The sequence below is a fragment of the Propithecus coquereli genome, unplaced genomic scaffold, assembly GCF_000956105.1.
Source record: "Propithecus coquereli isolate 6110/MARCELLA unplaced genomic scaffold, Pcoq_1.0 Scaffold265, whole genome shotgun sequence".
Lineage (NCBI taxonomy): Eukaryota > Metazoa > Chordata > Mammalia > Primates > Indriidae > Propithecus > Propithecus coquereli.
The window spans coordinates 2,829,504-2,846,150 of NW_012148230.1; the positions used below are offsets into that span (position 1 = coordinate 2,829,504).

At 38.9% G+C, this 16,647-nt stretch overlaps 1 protein-coding gene across 1 annotated transcript in view; it reads left to right on the forward strand.

The window, feature by feature from the left end:
- MAN2A1 (mannosidase, alpha, class 2A, member 1) overlaps nucleotides 1–16,647 on the forward strand; it is a 167,376-nt gene that overhangs the window by 9,996 nt on the left and 140,733 nt on the right. Inside the window, exons 2-3 of the mRNA XM_012647374.1 lie at nucleotides 11,347–11,598; nucleotides 14,261–14,405. Of these exons, the coding sequence (XP_012502828.1) occupies nucleotides 11,347–11,598; nucleotides 14,261–14,405 (397 nt within the window). The remainder of the gene's footprint in view (nucleotides 1–11,346; nucleotides 11,599–14,260; nucleotides 14,406–16,647) is intronic.

Sequence of the window (16,647 nt, forward strand, 5' to 3'; positions counted from 1 at the left end):
GTTTTTCCAACTGGGCAGGACTTCTTAGAAGGTAGAAAGAACATTGCTAGTGTAAAAGTGTAATGGTTTCAAAGGCTTGAAATCCTGGAAGAGATTGCCTTGATTTAGAATCACTCTTTATCGCTCGTAAAGAGGAATTGGGAAAACACCCTGGATAGTTCAGGATCAGATTGTGAATTGCCTTCGAGTCGGTCTGAAAAGTTAGTGGTTAGGTGGTAGTGAACCACTCCAAGTCATTGAGTGTACAGGAAACTTGCGAAAAGCAGTGTTAGATAATTAATTTTGTAGAAAATTTTAGACCTGGAAGGGAGCTAAGAGAATATTCAATCTAGATTATTCTGGTAGCAGTGTGTAGGAAGACTCAGCAGCAGGAAGGCAGCTGAGAATCTGTTTGAGGTAATACAGACATAAGGCAGCAAATTCCTGTACCAGTATTGAATTGGCTAGAATCGAGAGGAAGAAAAATATGGAGACATTTTGTAAAGAGAAGCACCAGGGCTTTCTGACAGATTTGATAAAGGATAATGATGGGTGACTTGAGTCAAACATTTTCTTCCATCTTTTTCCTTCGGGGTGTTGGAGACTGGTTGTGCTATTTGCAGAAAGGGATAGTTTGAAAGATGAGCTGGTTTGGAAAGCCAAGTTCAGTTTTGTTTATGATGAGGTGGACGCCAGTGGAAATAGCCAAGTGGGCTGGAGCACCAGAGTGAGAGATCGGGGAGGGAGGTGCTGGCCTGGGAGTCACCAGCATAGCTGAGAATGAATGAGCTCACTTGGGGACTGTGCTTATGAGAAGAGAACGGAGCCAAGTACATTTCTTATAGCCAAAGGCTGCACTTCTTATATTAAGATTATTGTGTAGCAGATGTTAATGAAATAAAGCAGCTTGTATTCGAATGGTCAGAAACTGGCTCATGGATCAGCTTACCTAAGAAGTGATAAGGTTATCAGAAGGAAGGATTTCAAAAAAGCACTTCAGCAGGAGACTTAAAAAGACCCTTATCATCTTTAACACAAATTATGGAACTAAATTATGTTTTCTAGGTTGTAAGAAAATAAATCACTCATTTGTGTGTGTGTGTGTATATGGGGTGTGGGAGGTCAGGTGGTGGAGAGGGAGAAATATTTACTAAGGATCAAAAGGCAACACCCCAAATGGGGGGCTTATAGCTGAAGGTTGTTCAGAAGGTCAGACAGATTCTGAGAATAACCCCCAAACTGTCTCTTGTTTATCATAAATAAGAGCCCCTCTTGTTTGGTTGGTGGTTGACCCCATAAACTAAAGAAGTAAAATATCTTTGACCCAGGGCTACCTCTTGAAAATTTGTAGGACCAGATGATGGCAACCCTTGAGATACAACATATTTCTTCTGACTTTTAGGGAGAAAATCTAGCCACTAATTGTTTTTTTTTTTTTTTTTAAAAACAAAACAGATTTGAGAAGAACCCAAGAAATTTGTATCCTTAACTCATCTTTGATAGCTATGGTATGATATTTAGAAGTTTGCTATTGTTACTATGTCGCGTCTTACTATTGCATTTGTTGCTTCTGTGGTGTTTGCTGTCTCCCACCTTGCCCTGTAGACCAGTTGGTTCAGATGGATTTTTATAAAGAAAGGGAGTAGGAAAGAATTTGTAAAACTTTAGAACCTGTGGTGCTTGTAAAAAGTAGTTAGGAAATTCAGAATTTATAATAATTCAGATGGGGCTTGCCTGAATACTTGTCTCCTGTCAGTAAGGAATATAAGGGACTTATTCAGGAAATGATTTGTATAAATAATATTGAGGGGGTGCTGATTATCTACTTAATACAATCCTGCCTTCAGAGGCTTTCCAAAACTATTTTTGTATGAAAAATGATCTCAGACATGTCAATTGCATTTATTTTAATAAGCTAACACTGTTTAGGTTGATTGGCTTTTTCCATTGCTGACAATTACTCTCTTTTTACATTAAAATTGTGTTTTTCAAAATTAGTTGTATAACATTATGTTGACAGAACTTTTGTCAGCAGATCCTAAAATGCAATATATGCCCTTGATCCATGGAGAATAAGTTTAGTATAAATGGATAGTGTATAATAACCCTCTGTACAAAGACAGGCATATGTCAAAAAATATAAGACCGATTACTTTACCAACATAGTCCAACAATCATTGCCTAGATGGCATATAACAACATGATCTTGGTTACCTGGAATTGTTGCAGCCTGAAAATGCATCCCATGAACTTCCATGCAAGCCCCTGGATGGGATACACTGTTGACAGATTATCTCAGAGTGCTGAGCATAAGAATACAGATACATTAAAAATAAATTTTAGAAGGAAAATCAGTGTGGTTTTAAAAAAAAATTTCTGCAAAAAATAGAGTTGTGTTCCATAGAACAGGTTGGGAAGTACTGAATTGAAGAAAGAGTTCTATTAGTCGACAGTTAATTTGCTTAGTGCCACTTACTTGTAGTTATTAAATGGATTTGTAAGTAATAAAACTGCATTTTATTAAAATTTTATAATCCAAATGTTTTGCACTACTTATACCCTTCTTCTAATCATTTTTAAAAAGAGTATCTGTTTTGCATAATCTCACTTTGTACAATAGCTTGGTGCCTAAAATGTTGCCTCAACAGGAGGTAGTTTCTGTGTAGCTATATTGGGCTGGTGCAGGTGGGGCCATATGGTTTTGATCTAAACATACTTCTGGAAACTCATAGGGTGGAAATGGTGCTGTCTCATGGAACCTGTAGAAAGCGCCAGCAGCTGGAGTCCTGACCACGTTTTTGGAGGAGGGTGGTGGGAGGATTGGGTGCTATTATTCCAGGTCAGCGCTGGGGTCCTCTATAGTGATTCTGGCAGCTGCTGAGTGGTTGCCCAGGTGCAGTCATGATTGTCTTGAGTACCCTGCCAGGGCAAGAGATAGTGTGCTTAGAGCGCCAGCTCTTCCCCTCACAGTCATTTGGCACTCTTCTCATATACCTGCATCTGAGCAACTCTGCTGCCATTGTACCTAGGCAGGTGTGAGATTTATGAATAATGATTCACCAGGGCAAAGAGAGTATTGCTTCTGAGATTGGGTAAGGCATTATGTAACTAAGTATTCTTTTTGCTTGCATAGTGAGGATGTTTATTTCTTTGAATGGACTGCGTAAAGACAATACCTTGAAAGAAATTCAGGCATGTTAAGCTCCAGGTCGGGAAAATACCATTAGAAGGTCATTTGTAGCTGTGGCTTGTGGCTTGTTGATGGAGTGGTCGAGGTACATACAGATCTGTGGCCATAGCTCCATTTCACACTCTTTTTGGCCTTAACACCGTACATCTTAAGGGGTGGAGCGGGCACTTGAGGGGTTACTTGCCGTTTGAGCAAACCAAAAAGCCTTCCTGTGAAGTGCGTGAGATCTGACTAAAGAGCAGGATTTTTCTGTGTAGGTTGAATAGTGTCTGGCTGACCAGGGACCGCTGCAGTAACGATGACACCCCTGCTGGAAATATAGACTCTCTTTTACCAAATCACAGTTCCTCTATTTAGCTTTAATGCAGCGGTTCTTAACTGGGGATGTGTGAGAATCGCCTGGTGAGCCATTTAAAATTATAACAGGTGGATCCGTGCGCTTTCTCTAGGTAATCCCATTTGTTCCCATTGCTTGAAATTCATATTCATTCTGACCAAGTTTAGGTATTCAGCCTGACTTCTCTCCTGAGTTCCAGACTTGTGTGTCCACTGACACCACCATTCAGACATCTAATAGTTTCAGGACACACCATTTGTCCCTTCTGCTCCACCCCCAGCACTCCCTGTTTCTCTAAAATGCCACCCGTCATCCTCCTGGTTGCCCCAGCAAAAACCTCAGAGGCCATTTTTCTTCCTTTCTTACCCCTCCCATTGCTAGTTTATCCGTCCTGTCAAATTCTTTCACATTCCCCCACCTCCAGTCCCTAGTCCAAGCCACCGTGGCTTTTACCTGGCAAACTGTAGCGTCTTACTCCCCTTACCCCAGCATAGCTCCAGAATGCCTTTAAAACTCTAAAACTCTGTCCAAGACGAAGATGTCGATGTTCTCTCCCTGAAAGTTGTCTTTAACCATAGAGGCTGACTGACTTTGCCTTGCTCCTTTATTGGTGCAAGATAGGCGTAGAGCCATGCTAGACCAAATTATGCCCCTGGGAGACAGCTTGTGAGGTTAGACGGGCTCACAGCTCTCCAGCTCTAGTGATGGGGATTTGGGCAGACTTTCTCTAACAAGGACTGTAAGTGTAAGGATATTTTCTAAGCTTTATTTCTATGGGGCCAACTCTTTGCCAGGTGTATTAGTTTCCTATTGCTGCCGTAACAAATCACCATAAACTTAGTGGCTTAAAACAAGAAAAATATGTTTATCTTACAATTCTGGAGGTCAGAAGTCCGAAACAGGCCCTGCGGGATGAAAATCAAGGTGTTTGCAGAGATACATTTCTTCTGGAGGCTCTAAGGGAGAATTTGTTCCCTGTCTTTTCCAGCTTCTAGAGGCTGCCTGCATTCCTGGGCTCAAGGCCCCCTCCCAGCAAAAGCATTCCTCTGACCTCTTCTTCTGTCCTCACATTTCTTTGACCTGACTCTTCCATCCTCCTCTTTTCCCTTATAAGAACCCTTGTGATTACATTGGGCCTACCCAGATATTGTAGGGTAATCTTCCCATCCCCAAATCCCTGCTCGTATCAGCAAAGCTCCTTTTGCCATGAAAGGTAACATATTTACAGATTTCGGGGATTAGGACAGGGACATCTTTGGATAAACATTATTCTGCTTACTCTACAGGCATTATTTAAATTGATTTGCATGTACTAACTAATCCTCATAACAAACCTATGAGTTAGGTATTACTAATTATCCACATTTTACAGATGATAACACTGAGGCACAGAGAAGTTATGTAACTTGAACTTGTGTAAGGTTATATAGCCATTCGGTAGTGGAGCCAGAAGTCAAATTTGGGCTGGCCTTAGGGTCTGTCCTTAATCATGATGCATACTATTAAGATTTCTGCAGGTGCATGTGGTACACTTCAAAGTGACTTTAGAAAGCCATGCTTTTATTATGTAGCAGCAGCTATAGTAACAATACCATCTTTGGTGCTTACTCTGTTGACAGGTCCTATGCTAAATTCTTTTACAGCTATTCCAAGCAGTGAGTGCCAGCATTGCATTTTGCCCATAAGGAAACTGAGGCCCAGAAATGTTAATTCCCCAAGATCACATAGCTAGTAAGTGCCAAAGCTAGTATTGGAAGCCAGATCGCCTGAACTAGAGCCCATGTAACTAACCATTGGGCTAAATTGCCTTTACCTTTATCTGTTGAAGGAAGTCGTTAAAAATAAAGGTAATCATTGTTTGCTGTCACATGTTGGGCACATTCAGTGACAGAATCAGAGTTCAGAAAGATCTTGATGCAATAGAGTGATATGCTGAATCTCACAATTAGTTTTGAAGGGAAACATACCATAAATTAAAGGTGGTGTAGATTACAAGTTTCAGATACATACCTACTCTGGGGTAAAATTTTCTTTCTTTTGAATGCCACCATTGGTGGTTCTATTATAAACATAATAATGTCTAAAGTTCTCATAACTAGAAACTTGATTTGGTTGAGTACAGATCTTGTATCACTAACATGGTAAGAAATAGTTCAGAATCATCTTGGGGTTCTCTTTCCAAACTCCTTGTTCTATATCATTTCCCCAAAAGTCCGTAAAGACCACCCTGTTTATTAGAGTTTTTCTTCCCATTCTTTTCTTACCTATTTTTTGAAATACAGTGATTTTTTTTTTTTTGATTTTATTTCTTAAAAAAATTGTTAGAGTGTTTTGTTTCTCTTTGTATTATTTTTAGTGTGGATTTAATGCCCCAAAATTTAATACTTCCTTGTCTTAGGAGGAAATGTTACTGTTTTCTTCCCTTTTTCTCCCAGTATATATTTGAGATCCTACTGCATGCCAGGCATTGTGCTACGTAGGTCTTTGCAGGGGTACAATGATGAGTTAAACAGCTATGGTGCCTGTTCTCAGTACAGAGATCCACATAGTGATGAAAAAGGGGAAGCAACGCATGAATAAAATAGATAATTGTAATAATGCTGTGGGGGAAACAAAAGTAGGTTGAGCTAGAGAATAACATGAGGAGGCCCATTTTAGATAGGGTGGCTGGGAAAGGCTAAACAGCGGTGACATTAGGGGTGAGAGTTGAAGCATTATGTCAACAGAGAACATGTACAAAGGACTTGAGATGAGGTGGGGAGAGGCTGGCTTGGAACTGAGATGTGGTATCAGGGCGAAGCTAAGTTGGGAGAGAGAGAGAGATGCAGGTCCTTATTGGCTGCGTTGTAAGGTGTTTTGATTTTGAGGTGCTGAACTAGGGGGAGATTAAAGCCCCTTACTGAAGACCTGAGTACTATAGGCAGCTTTTTGGGGAAGGTGTTTTTTGGACTTGCGTTTGAAACCCAAGTCGAGATGTCAGGAAGGCATTTGAACGTATGAGTCTGTTTTTCAGAGGTTTTAGCGGGAGATACAAATATGGGAGACATCAGTGCAAATACGAATTTAAATCACGGAGTGGATGAGATCACGTAAGACAGTCTGGAGAGGTAATAGGCTCAGGAGTTAACCTTGAGGCTCTCTAACATTTAGAGGTTGGGAGAGAAGGAACAGCAAAAGAAATTGATAAACAGTTAGCGGGAGGAAAACCAATGGCATATTGTACTGGGAGAGAGTAAAGAAGGTGATTCTAGGGGAAAGGAGTGCTCCACTGTGTCAAATGCTCCTCGAGAGGAGAAATCATGTGAGGGCACTGTTCTCCATCAGGCTTGGGATGTGGGAGTCTTTCGGGACTTTACAAGGCCAGTTTTGGTGGAGTGGTGGGCAGATGCTGATTGGAACGGGCAGATGAATGAATGGGAGTTTGCAGGAAGGGAGGATAGTGAGTAGAGACTCTTACTAATGTCTGTACTTCCATGATGGGGGTAGAGCCCTGGAAGGGAATTTAAGGTGTTTTATTCAGGGTTCTCCAGAGAGACAGAATCGATAGGATACATGCACACAGAGAGGAGAAGGGATTTATTAGGGGAATTGGCTTTTTTGATTATTGATGCTGAGAAGTCCCAAGATAAGATGTCTGCAAGCTAGAGGACCAGAGAAGCTGGTAGCATGGCTCAGTCCAAGTCCAAAGGCTTCAGAACCAGGGCAGCTGATGGTATAACTCTCAGTTCAAGGCTGAAGGCCAGGGAGCCTGGGATCCACTGGTGCATGTCCCAGAGTCCGAAGGCCAGAGATCCTGGAGTTCCGACATGCAAGGGCAGGAGTAGAAGAGCAGTCGGGCTCTCGGAGGGAGCAGGTAAGAATTTGCCCTTCTTGTGCCTTTTTGTTCCATCTGGTCTCTCAGTTGATCGGATGGTGCCAGCGCATATTGAGGGCATTCCCTGTGCAGCAGACAAGGAATGGGCTCAGTGCCTGCTGAAGACTTGAGAATAATCAATACTTTGCCAGTTATCTGGTTATCCTTTAATCCAGTCAAGTTGACACCTCAAATCAACCATCACATGGGGTTAAAGGATGCACAGGTGTTTGCTTGACTTTTTTAGATTTAGATAGGTTATAATATTAAGTTGAGCAACATGAAATTGATGACATTCGACTATTTTTTACCTATAAGAATGGCAATTTTGTATAGTTTGAGCAAATAGAACAAATTGCATTACTGAGAATGAGTTGCTTTGAGAAGGGGAGCTTGATGGGGCAATATTGAATGTGATTAACAAAGAGAACAAAGACCAAACTTTTGAGCAGTTGAGGGAGATGGGATTGTTGCTCAGCAGAGGGTTGGCCTTTCAGGCAGAAGAAGGGAAGACATATATTTTTCCAAATGTAACAGGAAGGAAGGCAAAGATGTGCAGATTGAACCACGCTTATGTGCTCATGGTAAGTCCAGTCCCTAGCAGCCAGTGTCCTACCTGGGGCAAACAGTTGTGTAGTAAGTTTACAGATAATAGCTGTAGATAAACATTGATTGATTTTGTTCGTAAGACTGAGTGGGTACTGATCCTGTTCTACTTTGTAGTAGAACTCTAAATTTGTTTTCCCCAAAGTCTTTGATATCTGCGATTTTTTTGCTCAGTTTTCCTTTCACTAAAAGTGGAATAAATAAAATATCTTGACCTCCTTCCCTGCTCCTCAACAGTGCAACACTGTGGCCTCCTTAAAGAACTGATTAGCAAATCAAAGAATAAAGTGGTTTTCTCACAAGTGATTTCCTTGCCCTATAGAAAATCATCTTTTTCAATACTACTATCAATAGTCTTTGACTTGTCGTCATAACTGAAGTATTATCTATGATTTCTGTTACTTTAATGCAGACTATGAGTGCACTCTTCTCTGTCATGTGTACAGAATTTGCTTATGAGGTGTGTGTATACCAGGAATCAGCTGTTTGGAGGGACACTTTATTCTACTGCGTAATATAGTCTTAAAAATGATTTTCATTAGACCATTGTGTGGACGTGTCCCTAGGCCACAATTTTCCCTATGCATGTAATTCAGTACAGAATTCCAGGTACTGATCGTTAAGTTTATCTTTAAAGCTGCAATGAGAATGAAAGTCATCTTTAATGCCCATAGGATCCTTTTTCATGAAATGTCTCCTGTAATGTGTATTTTGAATAATATTCTCATCCATGGGTTATGGGACCAAGGCCCTAGTAAAGATATTCCCAGGAGGGGTCCTCTTCTTACTCCATGTGTACTTGTTGAGCTATAGGCAGCTTTGCTGTGTATGTGGCTCTCAAAATGATCTTTTCCTCAATGTACAGAAAAATGTGGGCACCCTTGTATTAAGCTTGTAATATTATAATATTGTAAGTATAAGATAAAACATGTAGCATTTTTAAAAGCTCTGAGGTAATGGCGTTTTACACTAAGCTAAGGTTTTATTTTATGGAGGTGTGTAGCTTTACTACAGGCAAGATGAGTCAACATGTTCTAATTGTGCTTGGAATAAGAAGAACTTGATGTACTGTTACCTGCTGTGGTAGAAATTGCATGCAGCATCACTGAAGTCGGTTTGTATCTTCAGTATTGGAAGTTTCCAATGGAATCTATCAGAAGTGATTTCAAAAAGCCACAGTCTATGGTGTGATGAGTGAAGGAAAGTTTTCCCCTTATCTCAGAAAGCCTTTGGTAATAGCATGTCTGTTTAGGAAAATATATGCAGATTAATTGGTTGTGTACCTGACTCTCAAATAGTTTTAGGTTGTTTGGGTTGAACTTGGGTTGAAAGGGTTATGCCAAGGATCCCTTTTGGTCTTTCCATGGAGAATCACTCATAACCAATGTCAGTGTGTATAGTATGATGCTGCTCAACAGCTTTGCTGATCTGGAATCTACATGATGATTCAACTAGCTTCTCAGTTCAAGTCCTGAATGAGTGTTGCACTGATATTCCAAGTTGCCTTTGCTTTGCCATTTCCAGCTGGAAAGCGATGCGTATTCTTTCCTTTGCTTTTCTCTTGGGGAAATGGGGCTTGTCTTGCAGGATGAGATCTGTGCTAAAACCTTGTACTTTCTGTCTTTGTATATGCTGATGAACAGTCTACAGAGTTCTACCTTGTGGTTACATCCCATGCAGCCCTATCCTAGAGGTGACAATTACCTTAAAGGACTACAGTTTTGATGTATAGGGGGCCACTTCTGTCACATGCCTCTTAAGTAGAGAGGTGGCGAGAGCACCCTCCAGGTCTGTGGAGGGGCATGGCTGTCTTGTGCGCCTGCCCTCTCCTCTCTGCCATCAGGGCTTTGGATGTTCATCCCTAGTGTTGTGCCTCCCCCACCAAAGATAATTTGTTGCTAATTTTGGTTACTTTTTTTCTTATTCCAAAATTTCTTGCCTTATCTCTTCAGACTTCTGTCTGTTCTGGCACAATTTGCTCCAATTATCAGTCTTCTTTTGGTCGATGCAGTCTCTTGACATCTTCCCTTCCCCTTGTTGAACTGACCAGTAACCTGTGAATATAATCCTTATATCTTTTGCTCCCCATTACAAAACCAACAAATATTCATAACAGGCTAAAAGAGAATGTAAATATCCATGCTAGCTTTTAACCATCTTGTTATATGGCTTTCCATGTGTTTTTTTTCCCCCCAAAGTGTATCATATGTACTATTTTTTAAGCTGTGTTTTCCCTACTTTATATCCTGAAAATACCGTATATTCCTATTTTTAAAAAATTTATATTTCTAAATTGTCAGTGGCTAAAGACCATTTCATGATATAAATCTATCAATTTGACCAGTTTCCTACTTTTAGACATAAAGTAGGTGTTTTCTTTTCTCTTTTCCCTTCTTTCCTTTCTGCCTTCCTGTTATTTCTAGGTAATGGGTGTCCAGAGTTGTTTGTTCACTGTGCATATAGTTATTTCCTTAATGTAGATTGTTTGGAGTATGAGGGGTAGGCTGTTGATCGTTATAACATCACCTAGTGTGTTCTAAGATAGGGACCCGTATCTTATGCATGTCTGTCTTACCAGCATGTAGCATTATGCTTGACACAGTGGGTGTTTACTACAGAATTATTGTTGAGCTTCAGAAATATGAGGGCCATTTGACAAATGTATGAGTATCTGTTCTGGACTTGGAACCCAGGATATAGGGGTGAACAAGACAATGATTGTCCTTGCTCTTATAAGCTGAGCTATTATCCTGTATAGTAAGGTTAAGCCTCTTAATGTGAGGATCGGTGGAAAAAACCAAGACACACAGTATAGTAAAAGCAGACTGCTGGTGTGGTTACTTGGGGGATGTTCATGCTTATGGCTAATTAAGAACTGACTGATCAATTTTTCTATAGATGGTATTTCTTATTTAGGATTGCCGACTAGTGTTAATGGATTGAGATACAAGGGTCTTTTTCAGATTCATACTTTCTGAGTCTTGTAACTCTAATGAGTTACTCTTAAATTTAAATTTTCATACCTGAATATAATATGCTGCTATACTTAGTGATTCCAGAGACTCAAAGATCTTTTAGAACTGAGTTTGGGGAAAATAAGAAATATATCTCAAAATATTTTTGGTCCTTCTATTTCACATTTTAAAATATGATTAAGCAAAGATTGCAGCCGTGGAGAAGATTTTCTGCTGTAAATTGGTGTTTCAACCCTGCCAGCTGTCCATGCTTTCTGTGATCCCACTTATAAAAGCGGGAAGTGAAGGGTGAGTGGTTGCCCTCGTAGGCAGCCACATAATTTAAAAAAAAAAAAAAAAAGATGTGTATGCCTCAGTAGAGCTATATTAGTGTTTCATATAGCTGCCTTTTTCTTTTTTATTGTAGGGCCAGCTCTCAATGTTGCAAGAAAAAATAGACCATTTGGAGCGTTTGCTAGCTGAGAATAATGAGATCATCTCAAATATTAGAGACTCGGTCATCAATTTAAGTGAGTCTGTGGAGGATGGTCCAAAAGGTTCACAAGGCAATTTCAGCCAAGGTGCTGGCTCACACCTGGCATCACAATTGTCCCTCTCAGTTCACCCTACAGACTGTCTGTTTGCTTCACAAGGTGGAAGTCGTAATTCAGATGTGCAGGTAATGTATATATACTTATTAATAATCATTGGGCTTTTTTTTTGGATTTTTTTGGATTTGATCTGATATCTGTTCTAAATTGGTAAGTTACTTAAACTCTCTAGATTCTAGTTTCTCCTAAAAGTGCTTTGATTACTCACATTGAGCATTAATGTTCTTTTTAGTGATAAAATTCTGTAATTTTGTGTTTCTCTCAGTTTTTCTTACTATTTTATACTTAAGTGAATACAGCCTTTTTTTTCCTTTTTTTTTTTTTGAGATGGAGTCTTGCTCTGTCACCCCGGCTAGAATACACTGGTGTCATCATAGCTCACTGCAACCTCAAACTCCTGGGCTCAAGTGATCTTCCTGCCTCAGCCTCCCAAGGAGCTGGGACTACACCCAGCTAATTTTTTCTATTTTTTGGTAGAGATGGGTCTTGCTCTTGCTTAGGCTGGTCTCGAATTCCTGACCTCAAGCAGTCCTCCTGCCTCAGCCTCCTAGAGTTCTAGGATTACAGACGTGAGCCACTGCACCCGACCAATACAGCCTTTTTGTGTACATTTCAGGTCTTCTTTTCTGTAATAGTTGAAAACCTTTTAGAGGTTTAAATTTTGCTGAAGAGATTTTCTTACCTTCTTTTGGAGAATACAGGAAAAACCCTACTATTTATACCTGTTATACATTAAAGGTTTCATACAATGTAGAGTTAGTTTTTTGTTTTTTTTTCTGTTGTTTTGGGTTTTTTTTTTGTTTGTTTTTTGTTTTGGGTAATTATCCTCTTGCAAGGAGGAAGGGAAATACTGTAGCTACTGCCCACATGTGGCTACCGAGCACTTGAAATGTGACTAATTTGGCTTGAGATGTGTTCTCAGTGTAATATACATACAAACTGTTTCAGACTTAGTATGCAAACATTCTTAATTCATTTTTACATTGATTGCATGTTGAGATAATATTTTGGATATATTGGGTTAGATAAAAACATCATTAAAATTAATTTCACCTACTTTGTTTCACTAGAAAATTAAAATTGCATATTTGGCTGGTGTTATATTTCTCTTGGACGGTTTACTATTCTAGAGGGTAATGGAGTTGAAAACCAGGATCAGAAAAGACTTGCCTTTTTTAAACTCAGAGCAAAACCACTCATACTGGCTCTGCAAATTAGGGGAGGGCTGTGTTTAACTTTGAGCCTTAGACCAGAAACTGGATCTTGGTGGGAAGATCCTAAGGGGTGATTATTTTAAAGTTGGACAAAATTAGTTGGCTTCTGGCCTTGCTTTAGAATAGGCATTTTCCACTAACTCCCAAGGGCAGAGAATGTGATATGATTTTGAGGCCATGGCTCACAGGCCAAGCTGGAAGCTGGGAACAGTGGAGCAGGCCAGGTCTTGCACCTGCGACCTCATCAGCTAGTGTGTGGCCAGATTCAGATAGGATCAGAATCCTGTACTTTGCAGGGAGAGCTGTTTCTATGAGGCTTGGCTTTATTTAGGTTTTTATTGAGTGCTTCTTAAGTACCTGGCCTTGACAACCATGCTAAGGGAACAGCAAAAAACATTTTTATTTTTATTTTGTGGTCTAAGTCTGGGCTGACCAGAAGGGAGTTCAGAGCAACCATGGAAGGCCGGCAGAGTGAGGCAGAGGAGGGTCCTGGGAGAGCTGCTGAGCCAAAGAAAGAACCAGAAGGAATAGCAGAGGCTGCTAACACATCCTCCTGCCCAGTTGGTTGCCAAAGATTTGTTGGCTCATCCTTCGGAGGGTTTTATTTTATTTATTAAAGTCATAAGTACCAAAAGGAGATATTTATGTTACTGTCTTAAAATACTTTGTATTGACTTTTATGTAATTTGTTTGGCATTTAAACATTTTTTGTAACCCATTTATATATTAATTAGAATGTAATTTTTGCAGCCTAATAAATTTTAATATAATTTAAATTTTACAAAGTAAAGGTTCTTTGTCACTTTTAGTGTTATAGAGACTATGAAGAATAAAAGTAAAGTTTTAGTTTTTTTTTTCCTTTGGCTTCAAATAGATTATTAGCTAGAAGGCATACTGCATTGGAAAGCTCTAGAATACATGTAGACACTTGAAAGCTAGATCCCAATTTACAAAATTCCCTCTATTTTTAAATGATTATGTGAATAGTTAACCCTGTTTTATTTTCAGACTAGAAAAGGTAAATATAACATGTTACACAGAAGAATAGCTACAGAAGCATTTTCATTCAGGTATAGATTTAAAAAATATGTAAGATTGATTATAAAATAGAGACAACCCCAATAAAGTAAAAAGTCATTTTCAGTACTGTATTTGAAAATGCTGAAATATTTGGTCATCATCAAATTTTATCAGAATTTTTTTTGTTGATTCTGTTTCTGTTAAATTGTGTTGGGAATAAAGTAGAGGAAGAAGGAGTTGAATGAAATTATCTTTTATTAGAAGCAGATGGGGGAGGAGATTATTTACCAGGATAGTTATATAGCACAAGTAGCATTTCAAGCCTTTGAATGGTGATTAAATATTTTCTGCTTTAAATGCTTCAATTAATGTCTACACAATAATTTTATAAAGTATATATGCAGAGTATAGCAGTGAGTAATTTTGAGCAAATATTTGCCAACATTAAATTTAAATTAATGGTTAAACTTTAATTTTTTTTCTTTTATATTTTTAGATGTTGGATGTTTACAGTCTACTTTCTTTTGACAATCCAGATGGTGGAGTTTGGAAGCAAGGATTTGACATTGAGTATGAAACTAACGAATGGGACACTGAACCCCTTCAGATCTTTGTGGTGCCTCATTCCCATAATGACCCAGGTAAATTTTGCATTTCAGAAAAACTAGAGGTTATGAAGCCCCTTGAGGCCCAGAGTCTTTTAATGAGAATCTGGTAGAGCCCACTTCTCAAATTTTTAAGACATTGTTCTCTGACTTTTAACAGTAGCATATTCCTTTTATGTGTCATTCTATTTTATTGTTCTCATTTTATCAATTTATGTGTCACTCAAGGATAGTACGTATGCAGTATGAAATAATAAACACAAGAAGGACTCGTACACTTTTAAGATACTGATTGTTCGTTTTGGTTACTTGTAAAATATTTCATGGGAGAATCATTTTGTGTCTATAAACTTTACTTTAAAAAGGCAGAAAGCTAATAGAAATGTTTGAATCTCTAAAATGGAGAAGCCATATAAAGTGGTTTAAGAACCTTGGTGTTCAGGGTGTCAGGCAGACATGGGTGTGTGTCCCAGCCCTGTTTATACTTGTAAGATAACTTTAGGCAAGTTACTTAATCCTTCTAAGACTGAGTTTTTTCCCCTGGTAGAATCAGGATAGTAGTATCTATTTGACAGGTCGAAATGTAAAGGAATCATACATGGTATAAAAGTAGCTGCTGTCATAATCATTACTATTAATATTATTGTTTTTTCATATGATGGCTTTTATTTATTGTGGCCAGAGGGTTTTTTTTTCCCCCTCCAAGGTAAGGGGAAATTACTATAATTATAATGGGGCATATGATTTGATGTGCTTATTTGTTAGTGTGAGTATACAGGCACAGAGTGAATGCCCAGTGAATTTAGTTGCAGCATTTTTGGGGGGGATGTATTTCCTAAGACTTCTTTCAAAGGACTTAATTATCCTCCTATTAGTTACTTTTCTGCATATCTCAATTTCATTATTACTATCAAAGGCACTATTCGCCTAATACTTTGATGGTTTTTCTTTTGCTTCCAACATTCATTTATCTTCTACTTATTATTCTTCCGCACTAGTTTATTGGCAGGTATTTATTTGTATTTCTAAGACAATAGAACATGTTACTTTAGGTATGGACACATGATTAAGCCAAGTGCTTTTGCATGTGTGTGCTGCTTTTGGGTGTGAGAAGTAGTCTGGAAGATACCACTTGGATATTGAAATGTTTGGATTTCCAGAATAATTAAATATCTAGTGTGCACAGAGATATGAAATATATGGAATCAATATTGTTCTGGAAATTTCTGATGAGCATTTGCCATGCATCAATTGTGATTTGGTTTCCCTGTCTTTGGTCTTAATGTCTCTATCTTTTCCTACAAATACTTGATAGTCTAAGTTTTCCTCATCTATAGTTTAGATCACATCTTCCTTCTTAATCTTATCCTTACCTTTCAAATCCAAACTCAGGGATGGCGGGGCATCGTGAAAAGACGTCCTGGATTTGGAGTGGGGCAGAAAGAGGCCAGTATCTTGATTCTGCTGTGTGCTGCATATGTGTCCGTGGACACGTTTCCATGTGTGTCTGTAAAATGGAGATGATACAGGTGGAGCAGCATCTTAAGCAGGCGTTGGTTATAAAGTAAATTTAAAAGGTGATGAAAATTACCTCTAATCCAGATTTCTTTTTCTATTTATTCACTTGAGTACCAGATTAATTAGTTCATTTGCATTTAGGGGATGTGTATGGAAAACACATATCTTTGATTGCTAGACTCACACTCGTTGAGTTGAGGTGCTTACACTGCACATGTGGGATCTGAGACCGCCTGTGGGACTGCAGGTTTTTTTCCCCTGTAAATCTCATATTCGCTCTGGAATACTCAATTATCGAGTGAAATGATAGTAGTTAAATTGTCCTATCCTCTTTCTCTGCCAATCATGCATCGTTTAATTCTTGCCACTTAATTGGGTGTGTGATGTGATTCCATTATATAATCTTTCTCATAGGTTTATGAATATACTTCAAGTTCTTCAAGTATATTTATAAATATACTTCAGATATCTTGCACGTTATCCTAATATGAAGCCCACTTCTCCCTTTTTGATGTTGTTTTCAAGACTTTTCTTCTCCTTTCCCCTTTTCTGCCATTTTTAATTCCCACCAATCCCATTTCTTGTTATTCTATAACATGGGCATTTAATTACAATAATAAAATCTACGGTTTGCCAGGCATAGTGCCAAATGTTTTATAAACATCTAATGCTTACAATAACCCTTGAGGTTAAGGCCACTCTTCACGATGAAGGTGTTACCAACTTGCCAAGGTTACACAGGTAGTAAGGGGCACCAGAA